Raw genomic sequence first — 21,358 nt, 5'->3', positions numbered from 1 at the left:
GCAGAGGAAGGAACACTCCCAAACTCATTTTATGAGGCCACCATCACGCTGATACCAAAACCAGACAAAGATACTACAAAAAAAGAAAATAACAGACCAATATCACCGATGAATATAGATGAAAAAATCCTCAACAAAATACTAGCAAACAGAATCCAACAACATATTAAAAGGATCATACACCATGATCAAGTGGGATTTATCCCAGGGATGCAAGGATTCTTCAATATATGCAAATCAATCAATGTGACACACCATATTAACAAATTGAAGGAGAAAAACCATATGATCATCTCAATAGATGCAGAAAAAGCTTTTGACAAAATTCAACAACAGTTTATGATAAAAACTCTCCAGAAAGTGGGCATAGAGGGAACCTACCTCAACATAGTAAAGGCCATATATGACAAACCCACAGCAAACATCTTTCTCAATGGTGAAAAACTGAAAGCATTTCCTCTAAGATAAGGAACAAGACAAAGATGTCCACTCTCACCAGTATTATTCAATATAGTTTTGGAAGTCCTAGCCACGGCAATCAGAGAAGAAAAAGAAATACAAATTGGAAAAGAAGAAGTAAAACTGTCACTGTTTGCAGATGACTTGATACTATACATAGAGAATCCTAAAGATGCCTTCAGAAAACTACTAGAGCTAATCAATGTATTTGGTAAAGTTTCAGGATACAAAATCAATGCACAGAAATCTCTTGCATTCCTATACACTAATGATGGAACATCTGAAAGAGAAATTAAGGAAATACTCCCATTTACCATTGCAACAAAAAGAATAAAATACCTAGGAATAAACCTTCCTAGGGAGACAAAAGACCTATATGCAGAAAACTATAAGGCACTGATGAAAGAAATTACAGATGATACTAACAGATGGAGAGATATACCATGTTCTTGGATTGGAAGAATTAAAATTGTGAAAATGACTATACTCCCCAAAGCAATCTACAGATTCAATGCAATCCCTATCAAATTACCAATGGCATTTTTTTACAGAAGTAGGACAAAAAAATCTTAAAATTTGTATGGAGACACAAAAGACCCCAAATTGCCAAAGCCGTCTTGAGGGGAAAAAACGGAGCTGGAGAAATCAGACTCCCTGACCTCAGATTATACTACAAAGCTACAGTAACCAAGATAGTATGGTACTGGCACAAACACAGAAACATAGATCAATGGAACAAGACAGAAAGCCTAGAGATAAACCCATGCACCTATGGTCAACTAATCTATGACAAAGAGGCAAGGATATACAATGCAGAAAAGACAGCCTCTTCAATAAGTGGTGCTGGGAAAACTGGACAGCTACATGTAAAAGAATGAAATTAGAACACTGCCTAACACCATACACAAAAATAAACTCAAAATGGATTACAGACCTAAATGTAAGGCTGGACACTATAAAACTCTTAGAGGAAAACGTAGGAAGAACACTCTTTGACATAAACCACAGCAAGATCTTTTTTGATCCACCTCCTAGAGTAATGGAAATAAAACCAAAAATAAACAAATGGGACCTAATGAAACTTGAAAGCTTTTGCACAGCAAAGGAAACCATAAACAAGACAAAAAGACAACCCTCAGAATGGGAGAAAATATTTGCAAACGAATCAACGGGCAAAGGATTAATCTCCAAAATATATAAACAGCTAACGCAGCTCAATATTAAAGAAACAAACAACCCAATCCAAAACTGGGCAGAAGACCTAAATAGACATTACTCCAATGAAGACACACAGATGGCCAAGAAGCACATGAAAAGCTGCTCAACATCACTAATTATTAGAGAAATGCAAATGAAAACTACAATGAGGTATCACCTCACACCAGTTAGAATGGACATCATCAGAAAATCTACAAGCAACAAATGCTGGAGAGGGTGTGGAGAAAAGGGAATCCTCTTGCACTGTTGGTGGGAATGTAAATTGATACAGCCACTATGGAGAACAGTATGGAGGTTCCTTAAAAATCTAAAAATAGAATTACCATTACCATAGATGACCAGCAATCCCACTACTTGGCACATACCCAGAGAAAACCATAATTCAAAAAGATATATGCACCGAAATGTTCATTGCAGCACTATTTACAATAGCCAGGTCATGGAAGCAACCTAAATGCCCATTGACAGATGAATGGATAAAGAAGTTGTGGTACATATATATAATGGAATATTACTCAGCAATAAAAAGGAATGAAATTGGGTCATTTGTTGAGACGTGGATCCAGAGACTGTCATACAGAGTGAAGTAAGTCAGAAAGAGAAAAACAAATATCGTATATTAACACATATATGTGGAACCTAGAAATTGCTACAGATGAACCAGTTTGCAGGGCAGAAATTGAGACACAGATGTAGAGAACAAATGTATGGACACCAAGGGGGGAAAGCCGCAGGGGTGGTGGTGGTGGTGGTGTGATGAATTGGGGGAGTGAGATTGACATGTATTCACTGATGTGTATTAAATTGATGACTAATAAGAAAAAAAAAAGAATAGCACAAAGAACGTACATATACCCTTTACCTAGATTTGCCTATTAACATTTTGTACTGTTGGCTTTATCATTTTTGTATGCTTTCTCTATTGATCTTTTCCACTCTACGTATGTCTGTTTTTTCTGAACTGTTTGAAAGTAAGTTGCAAACATCATGCATCTGTTAACGTTTTTAAATTAATGTAATTTTGTAACTTTCTTCAAAGTAAAAATAATTTTTCTCAGATAGTTCTATCTTTTACCAAAATGTAGAGGCCACTTGGAGCATTATATTTTACCTTGCTTTTGTCCTGTTATGTATTTTAACTGCCATTCATGAGGTCCTTTTCATTTCTTATATCTGTACTCTACTATTGTTTTAGATTGTCCTTTAATAAAATCTGAAGTCTTGACGTAAGTACCTGTTGCTACAACATAAAAAGTTATAGCTATGTATGTCATGTGACATATTACAGAATTTTGTAAAGTGCTAAATCCTTGTTACATAATTTTGATTGAAGAGAACTCGTTTTCTAATGTAAATGCTTGCATTTAAGTAATTAGACTAATTAGATTTCTATTTAGTAAAAGAAAATTAAAAAATAAAGTGTTAAAATAATTAACTGGGGTAACTGTTTAGAGTTCTAAGAGGATATTCAATTACGTTAGTTTCTACCACTTTAGTAATTACAGTCAACAATATGTCTTAATCTTTAGCTATCTACTCTGGCTAAATTCTAAAATTTTACATTAATTAACATATGTTTTCACTTTAACTTCACTTCCCAACTCTAGTCCCCACATCCTTGGCATCATTTTTTCATAGATTTCTTTTCTCTGATAATATCTTTTGATACTATTTCAGGTCAGTAAATCTGCTTCTGCTTTTGTTGGTACTTTAGATTCTAATCAAATCCTCTATATTTCATCTGATTTAGATTAGGATTCATTCCCTTAAAATTTACTGCCAGCATATGAGCCTGCTATTTTTCTTATATGGACAAGATCCATTCATAAGAAAAGCATAATTTATATATAACATGAATAGAAATAATGTATCTTAAATTTCTCATAATTTTTATCATTGGATCCTTGTCTCTCTTATTTGTGTATTAATTACTGTTCATTAATATATCCCAGTGTTTAAGCTGGGAGAGTAGAAATTTCACCATTCAACGTAGAATTTGGCCGCTATGGATAACCCTAGAGGTCAGCTAGTTCAAGACTCTCATTTTACAGATAAGGAAGTGGGTAAATCACTTATTTGTCTAAGGCCACACAACACTTTGTGATAGAGTAGGGACGAAAACCCATGAGTCCTGGGTCTCCAGCCACTGCTGCTATCACTCTAGGCCTAATTAATACACACACATGCTTTAATTGATGAATTCGATTCAGTTCAACCCATGCTGGCTTCAGCCCCTCGGTAAGCTTATCTGTTTATAGGCAGACACTGCACCTTTAATTCAGGCCAGCCAAAACTATAACCTTGTGAATGAGAAGTTCAGATGGAGAACTGGCACAGATCCATCCTCCCACTGAAAATACATATGCCACACAGATGTTGAATAGTCATCTTTGTTTCTGAGGACAACACATTACTTCTCAGTGGCAGCAATATATTCTCTAATCATTTGACAAACATTTAATTTACATCCACTATGAAACAGGCATTATACCTTTTGTATCTAGGGCTCTTGCCCTCAGGGAACTTACAATCTAAGATGAAGGCAAATGTGAAACGAATAACCATATAAAGAGTTGAGGGCTTCCCTGGTGGCGCAGTGGCTGGGAGTCCGCCTGCCGATGCAGGGGACGCGGGTATGTGCCCCGGTCCGGGAGGATCCCACATGCCGCGGAGAGGCTGGGCCTGTGAGCCATGGCCGCTGGGCCTGCGCGTCCGGAGCCTGTGCTCTGCAACGGGAGAGGCCACAACAGTGAGAGGCCCGTGTACCGCATAAAAAAAAAAAAAAAAAAAGAAAAGAGTTGAATATGGGAATTTTCTGGTGGTCCAGTGGTTAGGACTCTGGGCTTCCAATGCAGGGGGCACAGGTTCTATCCCTGGTTGGGGAACTAAGATCCCACAATCTGGGCGGCATGGCCAAAAAAAAAAAAAGTTGAATCCTATAACGTAAGTGTACATATATTAAAAGCATCCAGTTAAAAATTTCCTTCTTTGTATCACAGTTTCTTGCAAAATTAGCCATTTTGATTTATAACCAACAAAGGAAGCAGATAAGCATGTGCTGGGAGTTGGTTATTCATAATTGCCAAGGTTTACTTGGTCCATTACTAACAACTGTTTCTCCTGCAAGGTATACCATTGTAATTAGGAGAAATTTTTTTGGAGTGGGATAGGTAAAAATGAAGTAAATATTATGTTTATGTTTTAAATTACTATTTGTATTATTATAAACAATGCATTTTGGGGGGATAAAACATTCAAATTATACTTAAAGGTACAAAGAAAATGGTCTCTCTACAGTAAGTCCCCTACATACGAACCTTCAAGTTCTGAACTTTCAAAGATGCAAACATGTATTCGCATGTCTAATCATGTAAGTTAGTTCATGTGTCTGGCATACATTGTCACGTGTGTGCATCCTCTACAAGTGGTTGTGCTTTTGTGTACTTTACTGTACAGTACTGTATAGAGTACAGTAGTACAGTATCTTTATTTCAAGCTAGATCTGTAAGAGGACGATTTCATTGAACTCCTTGCTGTGCAGCATGAGGAGCTTACTGATGGAATTGGAGGCCCAGAGAAAGGACGAAGAGAGACAAGAGGAAGAAGAAGTAACTGAAGAACCAAAGAGATTCATGATGCAGGAAATGGCAAGGGGATTTTCTTTATTTGAGGAGGCACTGTTAGTCCTTGAGGCACATGACCTGAACATAGGAGGATACACGAAGGTTGCAGCAGCTCTTCAGAATGCAATCCAGTGCTACCACGTCATCTATGACAAGAAAAAGAGATTCTACCCAGACATCACTGGATCATTTTTTCAAGAGGGTAGATAGAATTGAATCCAGCAAGGAACCAAAACCAGTGCTGTCAACATCAGGCATGAGTGAAATTGCATCTTGCCCTCCATCTCCTATTGCAAACTATCCTTCAGCTCTACCATCTCTCACCTCCTCTTCCTCCAAGCCCAAGTTCATTGGACTTACGAACAAATTGGACCTACAAATGTGGTCTCGGAATGGAACTTGTTCATATGTAGGGGACTTACTGTATTCTGGGTGTACACACTTACAGTTTGTTGTTCTCTTCTTTTTCAGAAAATTTCTAAGCATATAGAAACATATACATGTCTAATTTTTTCTTATAAATATGAAAACGGGTTAATGGTAAATTTTTTTTCACTTACTCTAGACATATTTACACAATACATATTGATCTATCTCATTTTTGAAAATGTTTACCTGTGTACCATAGTATGCATATACCATAATTTATTCAAACAGAAGTTTATCTTTTAAAAGGTCAATAATACTAAACACTGGGAAGGTAAAACAGAATATGAATATATTATATATATTCTCACATACACACACGTATATATGAAACAGCCATTATCAGAGTGAATAATATGATTAATAGGATAGCCACAGATGTATAGTTGTCAAAGTTCATTCAGTTAATGACTACTTCTTCATCTTTGTTGATGGATAGGTAGAGCCCATCAGTATTTTGACTGGTTGCTTTTGTCTTTTCATTCAAAGCAGCTGATACCTTTCTCCCTAACTAACCTGAGTAAGTGGTGAAAGTCAACCTTTTTCCTTTCTGAGGCCATGCTTGGTGCTGTCAGTGATATCTAGTTATAGTCCCCAGGACTCAACATCCATTTTAAGTCATACGGACTTTCTTGAGGAATTCTCCACCCTCCTCTGCCCCCACTTGGCTTGACTTCCTGGCTTTAATCAGCTGCAATTTATCAAGTCCCTATAATGTGCTCAGTGCAGAGCAGAACAAATCAGTGTTCTACCTCACAATTTAAGGAAGGCAGGGGGCTAGTTTTTGTTTTCAGATAAAAATCTATTAATAAAACATAAACTCCCCAAAACTTCCTTTAAACCAAACAACATTGTCACACGCTCACAAGCTCTTTTTACTTACACAGCCAGATGACTCAAGATTACTACATTTCTATTCATAAGGAGTTTGCTGGCCCCAAATCAACACATTCAGGCTTTCCCCCATCTTCCTTCTCTCTCCCCTGGGAGACTGACTTTTGGAGGCTTGCTGCATCGTGTTTTAGCCGAATGAAGACGATGTGTGTTTGCTGCCCGAACTGTAGGTTCTGGGATTTTATAAAGCTTCCCCCCAGCCCCGCTTTTTAAAGTTGCTTTTTTGTGGTAGGGGACGAGGAGGTCAGAATGTTTATGCCTCTGAGTCTTCCAGTTTAGAAATATATTCTAAAAATGGTAAATAGACTAAGGGCTTCTGTTTGCTATTTACTATAGAACTGGGTATTCATTTCAGAAATCAGCTACATTACCGTCCGTCACTCAGTGTGACAGAGGGATGAAGGAAACAGAGCACTAGCCCTGCCTTGGGGAGTTACAGTTGACGCTTCTGCTTTTGCACTTGACTCTCCTAAGAAACGGGCCCATCTTTCCCTTTAGCTCTTTCGCTTCAGTTTCCTTGGCAAAACTGAAGAAAAACAAAAAGTCAACGTCAAACCTGAGCGCATCCCCGAGGCCTTTCCACTCCCCTGACCCGGAGGCATTGGTCTCGGCCAACCCCCCACCCCCAATTACAAGCTCTTTTCACACGCGATCGCAGCAGGGAGAAAACCACTACGATGAACGACCTAGGCTCAGCCCCTTTCCTTTCAGGGCCTCCCCACAGCGCGAGAACCGGGTCCCCAGTGGCGGCCCGCTCCCAGCCTTGCCCGTTCGCGGCCCTCCGCGGGCCCGGGTCCCTCGAGCGCCGAGGGAGCAGCGCGGGGTCGCGAGCAGGCCAGGGACGGTGGCAGAGGACTCGGGCTCCGAGCGGGGAGCCGAGGTCGCTCCGGGGTCCCGCGCCCGGGGGCCAAGGGGGAGGCGGGGCGGCGGCGGCGGCGGCGGCGGCGGCGGCGGCGGCGGGAGGGGGTTGAGGGCGGGGCGGCTGGCGGTTACGCGCCGCGGCTCTTTCTCCCGAGCGCCCGAAACTCTTCCCGCCCGCGCCCCGCGCCCTCGGCGACCCCAAGCTCTCGCACCTAGTCCCCGGCCCGCCCCCGCCCCGCCTCCGCCCGCGCCACCCCCACAGCCGGCCGCCGGCCGCGCTTCTCTCGGTTACAAAGGAGGGAAAATGAGCCGGGCGGCGGCAGCGGCGGCGGCGCGGCGCTGGGCCACCACTGCGGCGGCTATCGCAGCCGCCCCCGGCACCACGTAGAACGCCCCCGTTCGTCCAGCCGCGGCCCAGGCCGGAGTGCAGCCTGCCTCTCGCCGCTCGCCTCCCCAGCCCTGCGCGTCGCCTCGCGGCCGGAGAAGGAGGAGGTGGAGGAGGAGGAGGAGGTGGAGGAGGAGGAGGAGGAGGCGCCGCCTTCGCCGCGCCGCGCGTCCTCGCCGTTGTCTGCGCTCGCTCTGGACCAGTTTGGGGAAGTTGGTCGAGCCCCGTGTCGCCCAGATGTGCGACCTCATTGAGCCGCAGCCGCCCGAGAAGATCGGCAAGATGAAGAAGTTGCGGAGAACTTTGTCGGATAGTTTCAGCCGCATTGGTGAGTGGCGTGCTGTCCCGGGCACCCGGCCCGGCGCCCCCATGCCCGCGCCCTCGGCCCCGCGCTTCTGGCACTGGCGGTGCAGCGGCCACCCGGGACTGGCGTGGGGGGCGTTGCGCGCGAAGGGTGGAGGGAACAGTGCCCAGGACCTGCGGGAGGGCGACGACAAAAACGAGAGACACCTCTTTCCCTCAGGACCTGAGGGTTCATTTGTGCATGGTCTTAAGCCTACAATTTGGGTTCCCTCTCCTCGCCACTAGCGCTCCTGCTTTCGCGTACGCCGGGGACAGGCGGCGTGGCCGCCTGTGTCACCTATATTTTTGCACGCAGGCTTTGGTATTGGGTGTTTGGTCAATAATTTAGCTTTGGAAATTGGTGAAATGTTGAGTTTGTACCTTGGTATTGTTTAACACATCCAACCTAAAGAGAAGTGGGACAGATACCTTGGGACCTTTTGTTCGGTACTTCGGGTCCTCGAAAGCGAGATTTGGGCGTTCAGTCTCGAGTCCTCTGAATCTTTCCATTGCTGCAGAGAAATTCGCGCCGTGAACTTGTCTGAACATTTAGGAATAAGTCTCCCAAACTTCTTCCATTTACTAGACCAAGGCTATTGTCTTTAACTCAGCCAACCAATTGACCGACAGATAACCGACCGAGAAATGTTTAGGACATTTAAGAATAAATCCATGTCACGGACTATAACAGGGTGACAACAGTGTCACGTGGAATGGGTGGTTAGATTTCTAGGGTTGGCCATTAAAACCCCTTTTAACCTTAAGACGGTAGCTATCTTCTCTAACATCTTAACTTTCATTTACACAGGTAACTGCTTTCAGCAAGAAAATCGTACAAAATAACCCCTCAGAGTCCCTAAGGAGCCTCTAGCCTTTGTTTCACTTGTTTAACATGTCATCCATGTTAATGAAGGTGTTAATGGAAATTAAGCATAAGGTGCTTAATTCCTTAAAATAAAACCCTGGAGTGCATATGAGTATTGTCCTTGTCCTTCCATCCATTCATTTAAAAATCATTGTTTAAGTGCATCGTGAAATATGCAAACTTTCCTCAAGTCAAAAAAATGTTTAGCCTACTTTTCTTTGTTGTTTTTAAACTGAAAATTCCATATTGGTATACATAATCTTTCCCAAGATGACTGTAAAGTTATGGTGTGAAACCAATATTTAGCCCTGGTTTTATTTATTTTGTGTATGGGATATTTGCAATTTTACTCTTAGGAGTTAGGGATGTGTATGAAGAGCCCCTGCATTCAAATGAAGTTTGAAGTTAAGAAGAGTGTGAGAAAGCAAGGTGTTGAGTCGCTGTGCTTTATTAAGGAGGATGTTTCAGTCCCTGACCCAAACTATCACAGAGGCGGGTTCTGGAGTCCATTAAGCCCTGTTCTATAAGGCATTAACTGTATATTTACTAATGCTAATGACTCTGTTGGAACTCTTCCAGTTTTGTGTTAAATAATTCATTGCAATTGAATCTCAGTAAGAAACCAAGGACATTAATATAAAAATTCCCTATGTTTAGGTAATTTCAAGGTTTTGATGGACAATCAGTAAAATTTAGATTAACTACAATGCTGGCAAATGGGGTATTATAGTTAATTGGATTTTCTAGCTTACAGAGATTTAGTGATGTGAAACTCCTTTTGATTACAACTCTTGTTAAAACGTCTTCTAAGTTCTAGTAGATTTTACTTCCTCCCTTTCAGAAACAGTACAGTGAAGTGATCATAACTGATTATTTCTTGTATTGATGGAGGGTCATGATTCGAATAGCAAATCTCATTCCGGAATACTGTAAAAGGAGATAAAGAGGTTTTAAATGATTATGATTGTATAACAAGCGCAAGAGATTCATTAGAGTAGCATTACAGAAAATAAGTCTTTGTTATCTATTTATTTTTTGAAGTTTTATTTGTAAAATCAAAAAGCATGCAATCAATCTGATTATTTAAGGATTTTTAAGGTGCTGGAGGCTGTTGAATTGAGGCTTTACTGTGGGATTACGAAGTGCATGGATTTAAAGGTGTGGGCTGTGTGTCAGATGGACTAGGATTTCTGGTGTTGCCGCTTGTAGTGGAGTGACCTTGGACAGGTCCCTCACCTTCTGAGCTTCAGTTTTTCAAGTCAGTTTTGTTATTGGCGCTTAGTGAAATAATGCATATGATGTCCTGTGTTGTATGGAATAAAGACTCAATAGATGTTCATAATGTGTTATTATCATTATTGGTGATTACAACATGCTGACGTATGGATCTTCTAGGTGGAAAGCAAGAGAAGTAAGAGAAGTGACCACTGACTTTACAGTGTGGCTAACCTGAAAACAGGATGGGTTTTGGAGTTAGGCTGATCTGGGTTCGAATCCCATTTTCCTTGCCTGCTGTGTGCCTTGGGCAACAACTAGCAGAATTTCCTTAGATCCTAGAGTCCTTATCTGTCAGTTTTCTTAAGGTTGTTGTGAAGATTAGATCAGATAAAATACATAAAATATCTAGTGCAATATCTGTCACATGGTGAAGATCAGTATTGGAGGCTATTATTCCTTCTGATTTCTCTGTTTATCTCCTATCTTCCTCATTTCTTCGTTGGTACTTCATGAGGAGATCAAAGAGTGAATGGTTTATTCCTGCTGAGTAATCCAACATCTCAGTATATTCATTCCCTTTAACCAATCTACTCCGGCTTTTGAAATAAACATACTGACTTTATTTTGCTTTTTTAGTATGATTCAGAAGTGTAGTTTGTTAAATGGTAAAATATACAGTATCATTGTTTAGCCATGAAAAATTAGTGATCATCTATAGAAAATGAGGACAATTTTTGAAAGTCTATGATATTCATTAATTATGGATTAATCATTATTATAAAAGATTAATAATAATTCTAACTATATAAAAGCGACAATGCTAATGTTTAATTTACTCACACATGAAAGCTCAGGCCAACTTTGTCACTGCCCACCTCAAATGCAGCTGATCTGAGATTACTATATTATAAAAACACATTGGCTTTCAAGCCATAGCACTCTGATTTACTACATCTGCCAGGGAGTGACTATAACACAGCTATGGTTCTTTTATAAGATGGGTGTAATTGAATTTCAAAGTCATCCATTGATTTCAGGAGTGAGTATTTATGGTTTTCTGCTAAATAGTGTCAGTGTGTTCACTTATTAGGAATTACTATAGTTGTCTCATGCTTTTTTTTTAAAATTTAGGTTAGCATAAACAAAGACAAATGGGAAATTGTTTAAAAAATTTATATTAAAATTCATTTCCTCTTTTCTTTCATTGTTTCTTTTTTATTTTTGAATGATTGCCTAGAAGGAGAAAGGCTTTCTGTAATATCCCGTGTAAGATTAAGGTCGAACTGACATTTCTTCATATTCATTTGAATGCATTTCTTCACACTTAGTTGGATGATCTTCTAGAGAAAGGAAGTTTATACTCTGCGATATACGAGATGAACCCTACGTATACCATTTCTTTGAAAGATGCAGTTTGTGAGATAACTGAATAAAAGGAAGAGGCTGTGGTTACACTGAATTTGGGAGTTTGTTACCTTGTTCTGTAAGAGTGTAATTTTAGAGTCCAGCTGTCACCTGATAAATCCATTCTGTCAAAAAGAAAAATGTAAGGTTAAAGGTTCAGAGGCAAAATTTAACTATTGTACCATATTCTCTCCTAATGTAGTTTCAAAGATTTTAATTTGAAAACTGTGAAATGGAATTTATGATTCTTTCATAAGAGAGAATAGTACATGGTTTTCATATGCCAAAACTTTAGTGTATCTCAAAGGGTAAGATGCTATCCTTTTGCCTTTGAAGTGCAACTCATTAATTCTGCCAGTAATTATCGAGTACCTCCTATGTGCTAGATATTGTGCTGGCATTCAGATTCAGTGACCATTGTTACTGGTCCCTGTCCTCAAGGACTTTAAGGGAAGACAGGCCAATGAATGAGCATGGACACATTCTACCATGAAGATTAGCATAACTTGCTGTTGAAGAACATAGGAGGGGATACCATTTTAGTCTTGATGAGATCATGGAAAAACTTCTGCCGGGAGCAATGTCTGAGCAGAGGACTGAATAGAATATCTGATTATCTTAGATGGCTTAATATATGCCCCTTTGTTAACCCAGAAAAATGTAATATGCTTGTTATTCCATGATATCCTTGAAGACAATTGTGGGTTTGTATTTACATGAATAATTAATGACAATCAGAGAATGTAATCAATAATGAGATGTTGTGTGCTTGTCTAGGTCAGAGTTTATTCATCAATGACCTGATAAATATTTGGCAAAGATATCTTTAATTGGTCTTTTTTGTTACCACTGACTGCTGTTCAGGGAAAGGATACAATATTTAAAGAAACTATGCGAGGTGTCAATCTAGCAATGAAGAGTTCAATGAAAGGGTAGACTTCTTGGTCTTAAAATATTCTCCCCTCTGGTGTCCTGGGCTTGAGAATAGTGTACAGGGGAGATAATCTGGCTTCCTGCTCTTTATATCTTAGGAAATACACCTGCAGTGACCCTTCTATTTCCTCCTTTTCTTTCTACCTACAGATCCCACCCCTTTATCCAGAATGTTGGAGGAATTGGCAGGACTTAGGTGGCAAGAGAGAAATAGTCCAGTCTGGGTGTTAAAGACATTCTAGTTTCTACTCTCCTAATCTCTCAATTTGAGGGTCTTCCTTCCTTGTTTGCAATTCCCTGAGAGAAGTTATCAACTGTAGTTCTTACTGGTTACTTTGCTTAGGAAAACCCATGGCTTAATCTCCAGAACTTTTATCATGTCCCAGGTAAAGAAGATATATTTAAACGTCTGTGCTGTGAATGATAAGCTTGCTGCTGTAGCTTTGCACTTTGCATGGCAACAACGTAATGTGTTTTACCTTAATCTTTGTTAAATGAGTGAGGTATGAGGCTGTACAATAATTCACTTTGTATTTGAAATCAGTGAGCTAATCATTTCTTATTCCAAAAAATTGTTCTTTTTTTAGATGGAACAACTTGTTTATATTTACATAGGTCACTAATATTTTATGAAGGAATCACTAGTCAAGTATGTTAATTAAAGGACACGCCTTGGGTTGAGAGAGTGAGGGGTATAGTCTAGTAACATTGTTGACTGATATTTAAAGAAAGCCTTCTGGATTAGAAGTTTTATATTGTGAATTAAAAATGTCACCATTAAGAATCACCTAGGATCTTCTACCTTTCTATCCAAGTAGGTTATTTAATTTAATTTATTTATTTGGCCACACCAAGCAGTTTGCGGGATCTTAGTTCCTCCACCAGGGATTGAACCTATGCCCTTGGCAGTGAAAGCGTGGAGTCTTAAATCTTAAACACTGGACCACCAGGGAATTCCCCAAAGTAGGGAATTTTAGATTTAATATAATTTAATTTTAGATTTAATATAAATTAAGTCAAATACATTATGTAATATGGGTGAGTAATTGGATGCAAGATAAACCATTTGAAACTGGGACAAAGATCTGTCTTTTTATTTTCCATTCGGAAGAAATGGTTCTCTAATGAAGGAAGTAGAGAAAATTATTACAAGATCAGTTTCTTAGGCAAAAGGGGAAGACTAAAAATTAAACTTTGAGAAACATTTTATCTCTCTTGACCTACCCTTTTCTGCCTTAACTCATCACCACAACCACAGACTTCTTGATGTTTTAAAAAGACAAATTTATAGTATGACACAGAGAAAAGAACCTTTGCAAGATTGCTAGACGGTATAATATAAGCTTTGCTGTGATGGCTTCAGTTTAGGCACAGGACTTCTCTCAGAGCTTAACTGCTCAAACTATTTGTTTTCCATTGCTTTGGTCAGAACATAGCTTTAAGAGCTACCCAAGCACTTCTATCCTGAATAGAACTATCCAGTATAGACCAGTAAGCAATTATGCACAATTCTGTACCTCTGAAACATTTCTCCAACTTGTGTTTTCAGCTAAATTCACTCCTTTGTGCATTCTCCTTAATCTGAAACATTCTAAATAATTGTAGGGTTTAAGGAACTAGGTGTTTGCCAACTATATATATGAAATACTTCTCTTTCTCTTTAGAGTAATAAAATTTCAATTCTGAAGTCATGAATATTTAAAATAAATTTTAAGTATTTGCTAGTACCTATAAAATATTCCACATGTATTGTTTCCTTTGGTGATACTTTGTTAGAATAGTTATCATGTTGAAACTGTTTGAATTATGTTTCTGCAGTGCTTATTTTACACGCTTGATCTTTCATCATCAAACTTAAACTTCTCTCAGTATGAAAATCTCATTCCGGGCACTGTGCAGAGTGGATGTCTTCCTGACAACTGGTTTGGGAGGTCCAGCCACCATGCTTAATGATAGACCAGCAAACACCAGAAGTTTAAGGGGAAATTTTTTTAAGATTACTTTTTGATTCTTTAATACTTTCATTAAAACATTTTCCTACTAAAGAAGAAATAGAGGAAAGATATGCATACTTCTTTTCCACAGCTGGGAGGATAGTTCCATTTACATATTTATGAAAGTGTCTCACAAAGATGCGTGCTGTGCAATTCTCTCTCTCATTTGCAGTTTTCACATTTGTATCATAACATTGTTATTCAGGTTGGGGTACGATTTTACTTTTTGAAATGAAAACACCATATTGCTTTGGGGTTTTTTTTTCTGTTTTTTAGAACTTAGATACTTAGTGTCTTTGAGATGTTTCACAATAACTGTTTCCTTTCCCCTTTTATTTTATAGCTTTGAAGAAAGACGACAACACCTTTGATGAGGTAGGTTAAATTTCTTTATCTAATGTTAGAAGTATTTAATTACGGCCAGGTAAAGTCAGTAGGTGCCAACTTTGCACTTAGAAACAAACAAACAAAAAAATGCCCTAAAACAAAAAACAAGCCATGGCATCTCTTTATTTAGTTACATTATGTTATTTTCCATTTTTAAATAACTGTTCAAATTGAATTTTGGTATCAATCAACAGAAATGTGTCTTTTGAAATTAATAAACAAAAGGCACCCGCAGGCCTTTGTTTTGTTGCTTTCCTCATGTTGTTAGTGCTGGTGAAGCCCAGTGTGATGTGTGTACTCAGGGCATGTCTGGAGCTGTGGCAAGTTGGGCTCCACGGCTCCCTTGCAGCCCTCCTCTGAACTAGGGTATGATACGATGTTGACGCCACATATTGTCTGTCAGACTCCCAAAGGAGGAGCTGACTTTTCCTGTTCCAGTTTTCCTATTCTTTGTATATCAGATCTGTCTTTATCTACTTGCCACAAAGTAGCAAAAAAGCCTGTTCAAGAAAGGCAGAGGGTTCCTATGTAATTAATAACATTCTGAATGTGATTTTTCAATTGTACTCTTTCCTGAGTTTTTGGTAGTATCAGTGGGAATCACCAGAGGAATAATGTGTTTACAGAATGTTCTCAAGAGTGCTGTAGAGTGAAGTGTTTGATTGTCGCCATCCAAAGCCACAGTCACTGATCTGTGTTGTAAACTGGGCCACGTATTTATATATATGTATATATATTGAGTGTTTATGTATGAACACAGATGTATCTACACAATGTGCTTATCCTGCAGCCTGATGAAAGCATAGATTAGTTTGGTTGTGGTTTGATTTGTTTTAACAGTTGCAGATTCCATGAAATACGCTACCTGTCCTCCCTCTGCTGCAGTGCTTCAGAGAGGAAAGAACATTTGTGCTCATGGAAAGTCCCCTTGGCCATGTGGCTGGCTGTGGTGCAGGGCAAGAGCACTGAGGGGGAACCTGCTCCAGACTGGGATTTCTGGACGGGGCCCATGACATTTGGCTCTCATGGTCTGCTGCTTTGTCTGCTGCACCTGTTCTTTTTTCCCCCGGGTCCAGCTCTACAAAGCTGTGTGTCCCTGGACTCCAAAGCAACTTCCCCTGCCAGCATTCCTGAAACATCCTGTGAAACTTAGTGATTCTAGACCTGAAGCAATAAAGGAGTCTTTTCTTTCCCATCTGTAGTGGGTAATAATGATGTTCCCCTCTAAACCTGTATTTCTGGAATTTCTGCAGTGTTACTGAGATGTTTTTAGGAGAGTATTTTCTTTCTTCTCAGAAGAATTCAATGTGAGAATTTTGGGCACCTTTTCTCTCTTCATAAGGAAAAGTCTCCCCTTTAATTATGTAGGTAATTTAAGTTTACATTAAAAAAAATAAGGAAAAGGAAAAGAAAAAAACTCCCAAATCCTATTATCCAATTACAACCACTGTTGAATGTCCTTCTTGCCTCTTTCCTCATGTAAAAAACAAACAAAATCAACCCCCCCACCCAAACTATAGCCCATGTATTACATCCTACTTTTTTCTTTTAACCTATAATACATTTTTGCATGTTTTTACAGATGACTCCTAATCATTATTAGGAATTTAAAAAACTTTTTGTCTTGTTTAAACACCACCATTAATGATTGTATGTTATTCTGCCACGTGGCTGTGACATCAGCTTTCAAAAACACCTGAGGCTGGAACCTAGATGGAAGTTAAGAATGTATGAGTTAAACCCGTAACTACCTGCCCTCCCTTACCCCCAAACTTCTGTAAAGCTGAAGGCCTGGATTTTGTAATTTGGGGCAAAATTATCCTTAGCTTTTATAAAGTGTTTTCCTTCCTCGGCTAAAGGAAAGAGATTTGTTAGATACCTTAAGTCAGTAAATCACAGAATGTTCCATCTGGAGGGGACCCTGGAAATCATGTGGCCGATTTCAGCATTTCAAAGGTGAAGGCACTGAGGTCGGGGGCGGGGGGACAGGTGATTTTCAGTTAATCAGGGAAGGCCCAGGGCCAGGAGCCTGAGAGACAGTCTTAGTAAAGACATGCTTGAGTGTGAACCCCAACTCAACCACCCTCTCAAGGGCAATCGACTTCCTTTCCCCAGGCCTTTTATAAAAAATAGAGGTGTAATAATACCTCCCTTCTGAGGTTACTGAGAGGATTAGATAAGCTAAGTGTATAAAGGTACCAGAATAGTCACTGGCACACAGTAAATGTCTTATATTTGGTTTTGTCATTGTCCTTGTGTTTGTCCTCGCCATCATTATTGATGCTCTTACCGTGACATCTGCCTTCTGTAGTTGAAGGGCTGCAAGGAGGATGGAAAGATTTAGTTCAAAGTTAAGTATTAGATCTGAGGAGAATTGCTTTCAGGTATTCCCCTAAAATTCCATGTAAGACTTCATGTGATGATTTGCATATTAAAACTGTCAAAATATTGTCTAAAATACACATTTTTTAGGTTCCTTGAGAGAATGACTGCCTGCGTTCTGCTTTGTAGTCCCTCCGTGTCTTGCACATGGTTAATATTCAATAAATATCTATTGAATATGAATGAATATCTGTTGCAAATGAAGAGAGAGTGTTCATCCCAGGGTCAGCCAATGTGGATTCTCATTTGCCACTTCCTAGCTATTTGTGCAGGTCATTTACTTTACCCAAGACTCAGTTTTCTCATTTGTAAAACCAATCAGTAAAACCATGATCTTCAGGTTGCTTTCTGTCTTTAAATGCAGCATACAAAATAATCAACATAAAATTACAATTTTACCAAGATCAGAAATGAGTACTAGATCTGTGATTACATGAACAGGAAGTCACTGAGTTCTTCTGTGATCATCTTCAGATTATAATGGTAGATGTTTTCTTGAATTCGTTTCTTGGTCCTCCACTTTTCCTGTCAGAGTTGGAGGACCTTACAGTCCATTGGAATCCATTTAAGATTTGAGTCTTGGAATCTGGAGGCTGGGTCAGCTTCTTAGATATGCATGGAGGTGTGGCAACTCCTAACTCAGTATTTATGAGCTGGAGGGCTCCTTATCTCAAGGAGTGGCTTTCTCCAGAGTGCCTGGAGAGGGAGTGTAGTTGCTATTTCCTGACTCATGTAGAGGATTTCTCTAGGTGTATGTAAATGTTTGACTTTGAACAGAGGAGAAAAAGAATTATGGACCTGTTTGAAAGAACTATTTATTTATTTTTCCTTTTCCTTCCCTCCCTCCCTCTCTCTCTCCTTACCTTCCTTCTTTCTTTATTAAAGTATAATACATTATATTAGTTTCAGTTAATGATTCGATATTTGTATATACTGCAAAATGATCACCACAATAAGTCTACTTCATATCTGTCACTATACATAGTTACAGAATTTTTTTCTTGTGATGAGCACTTTTACGATCTACTCTCTTAGCAGCTTTCAAATATGCAGAACAGTATTATTAACTATAGTCACAACGCTCTACATTATATCTCTTGGTAATCTGTATGTCTTCTTTAGAAAAGTGTTTATTCAGATTCTCTGCACATTTTTTAATAGGATTGATTTTTGCCATTAAGTTGTATAAGATCTTCATATATTTTGGATACTGATCCCTTTTGGATACACAATTTGCGAATATTTTCTCTCATTCAGTGGATTGCCTTTTAATTCCTTTCAGCAATCCAGTTGCCTTGTTGATGGTTTCCTTTGCTGGCAAATTCAACAATCCAATTGCCTTGTTGATGTTTTCCTTTGCTGTGCAGAAGCTATTTAGTTTGATGTAGTCCCACTTGTTTATATTTGCTTTTATTCCTTTTGGTGTCAAATCCAAAAATTACTGTAAAGACTAATGTCAAGGAGCTTACTGCCTGTGTTTTCATCTAGAAATTTTATGGTTTCAGGTCTTATATTAAGTCTTTAATCAGTTTGAGTTAGTTTTTGTGTATGGTATAAGATTGGGGTCCAGTTTCATTCTTTTGCATGTAGTTGCCCAGTTTTCCCAACATTATTTATTGAAGAGACTGTCCTTTCCTCACTGTATATTCTTGGCTCCTTTGATGTACATTAATTGACCATATATGTGTGGGTTGATTTCTGAGCTCTCTGTTCTGTTCCATTGATCTATGTGTCTCTTTTTATGCCATACTGTTTTGATTACTATAACTTTGTAATACAGTTTGAAATCAGGGGGCATGATACCTCCAGTTTTGTTCTTCTTTCTCAAGATTACTTTGGCTATTCAGGGTCTTTTGTGGTTCCATAAAAATTTTAGAATTGTTCATACTATTTCTGTGAGAAATGCCAATGGAATTTGAGTCCATTGATTGCTTTGGGTGATATGGACATTTTAACATATTAATTCTTCCAATCATGAGCATAGAATATCTTTCCATTTATTTCTTTCATCAGTGTCTTATAGTTATCAGTGTACAGGTCTTTTCACCTCCTTGGTTAAATTTATTCCTCAATAGTTTTAATTTTTGATGCAATTGTAAATGGGATTGTTTTCTTAATTTCTCTTTCTGATAGTTCATTATTTGTATATAGAAACAGCAGATTTCTGGACATTGATTTTGTATCCTGCAACATTACTGAATTCATTTATTACTTCTAACAGTTTTTTGGTGGAGTCTTTAGAGTTTTCCATATCTAGCATTATGTCATCTGCAAGTAGTGAAAGCTTTACTTCCTTTCCAATTAATGCTTTTTATTTCTTTTTCTTGCCTAATTGCTCTGGTTAGGACTTTCAGTACTGTGTTGAATAAGAGTGGTGAAAAGGGCCATCCTTGCCTTGTTTTTTTTTAACATCTTTATTGGAGTATAATTGCTTTACAATGGTGTGTTAGTTTCTGCTTTATAACAAAGTGAATCAGCTACACATATACATATATCCCCATATCTCTTCCCTCTTTCATCTCCCTCCCTCCCACCCTCCCTATCCCACCCCTCTAGGTGGTCACAAAGCACCGAGCTGATCTCCCTCTGCTATGCGGCTGCTTCCCACTAGCTATCTATTTTACATTTAGTAGTATATATAAGTCCATGCCACTCTCTCACTTCATCCCAGCTTACCCTTACCCCTCCCCACCTTCTCTTTTATAACTGCCTTTTCTGCATCACATAAGTTTTGATATGTTGTATTTTCTTTTCTGCTTGTCTCAAGGTGTTTTTTTATTTCACTTTTGCTTTTCTCATTGATCCATTGGGGTTGTTCAGTAGTATGTTGTTTAGTCTCTGCATAAAGTTTACCCTTAAACAATGTGAAGGTGAGGGGCACTGACCCCACGCACAGTCAAAAATCCACACAGAACTTTACAGTCATCCCTCTATATCTGGGGTTCCACATCCACGGATTCAGCCAACCCAGATTGGGAGATAGATGCGGGCAATGTACGTTGAGCTCAGTTTCTAGTCCATGTCCCTCTTTGTTATTTTGTATAAAGAGATAACTAATACCCAAGATGATAAATACGGCAGTGATTTTTATGAGAACCAAAGTCTAGGGGTTAGGTACAAATATGATTTGGGGATATTCCTGGTCATTCTTTTCCATCTTTTGAGGATGGTGGAAGCTGTTGCAGTCTTTTCTCACCCTAACTGTCTTCATCACTGGAGGCCTCAGTGTCTTGTGAATGATGTATTTGTTGTATACAGTGTTCCAGCTTCAGACTTCCCTGACTTGCTCATCTAAAATATTAAATCTCAGTAACAGTCATTCCTTAGCCCTCTTGCTCCTGTTATACTCCCTCTATCTCTTCTTTGCTGGCTCTCAGTTTCCAGAGGACCCCTCCTCTGCCTGCCCTGTCCCATTCTTCCATCCCACAACCCATCCTCCCTCCTTGATTTCCTTTTCTGTTCACTCATGGTATATCACTCCCTTGACAGTATCCTCAGTGGCCTTACCCCTTTGTATTTTGCTTGTAATCTACTCTGCCAGGTCTCGATTTTGACCTGGCATCTTTTCCTTCTTTACCCAGTGGCTGCCAAAAGCTGCTTGAGGAAATCACTCTGCAAATAAATTTATCATTTCCAGCCTTCGCTGGAACCCGAGGCAACTGTGCGCAGTCTTGCACTGTGTGGCTGGGCTGTTTCCTGCTGAAACATTTCCACTTCCCTCAAACATTCTAGCTACCCTCCTCCACCCCTCCTTCCTTCACTAGATGACTTTTCCTCTCTATTAATTTGCTAGAGTTGCCATAGAAAAATACCACAGACTAGGTGGCTTAAACAACAGACATTTATTTTCTCACAATTCAGTAGACCAGAAGTCCGAAATCAAAGTGTTGGCAGGTTTGGTTCCTTCTGAGGGCTGTGAGGGAAGGATCTATTTCAGGCCTCTTCCCTTAGCTTGTAGATGGCTATC

At 39.4% G+C, this 21,358-nt stretch overlaps 1 protein-coding gene across 7 annotated transcripts in view; it reads left to right on the top strand.

Moving 5' to 3' along the window:
• The window catches only part of CDK14 (cyclin dependent kinase 14), a 716,891-nt gene that overhangs the window by 125,696 nt on the left and 569,837 nt on the right, over window positions 1–21,358 (top strand). For 4 of the 7 annotated variants that reach the window (XM_067746465.1, XM_067746464.1, XM_067746468.1 and 1 more), the window contains one exon: window positions 14,966–14,997. In XM_067746465.1, the coding sequence (XP_067602566.1) occupies window positions 14,993–14,997 (5 nt within the window). In that variant the 5' untranslated portion in view covers window positions 14,966–14,992. Of the gene's footprint in view, window positions 1–8,001; window positions 8,195–14,965; window positions 14,998–21,358 lie in introns of those variants that run through there. The other 3 variants (XM_067746470.1, XM_067746462.1, XM_067746467.1) reach the window with 3 other exon arrangements.

Source organism: Pseudorca crassidens, chromosome 8, assembly GCF_039906515.1.
Source record: "Pseudorca crassidens isolate mPseCra1 chromosome 8, mPseCra1.hap1, whole genome shotgun sequence".
In the NCBI taxonomy this organism is placed as follows: Eukaryota; Metazoa; Chordata; class Mammalia; order Artiodactyla; family Delphinidae; genus Pseudorca; species Pseudorca crassidens.
Note: the sequence above shows the minus strand (reverse complement) of the source record. Positions and strands in the feature narration are given on the sequence as shown.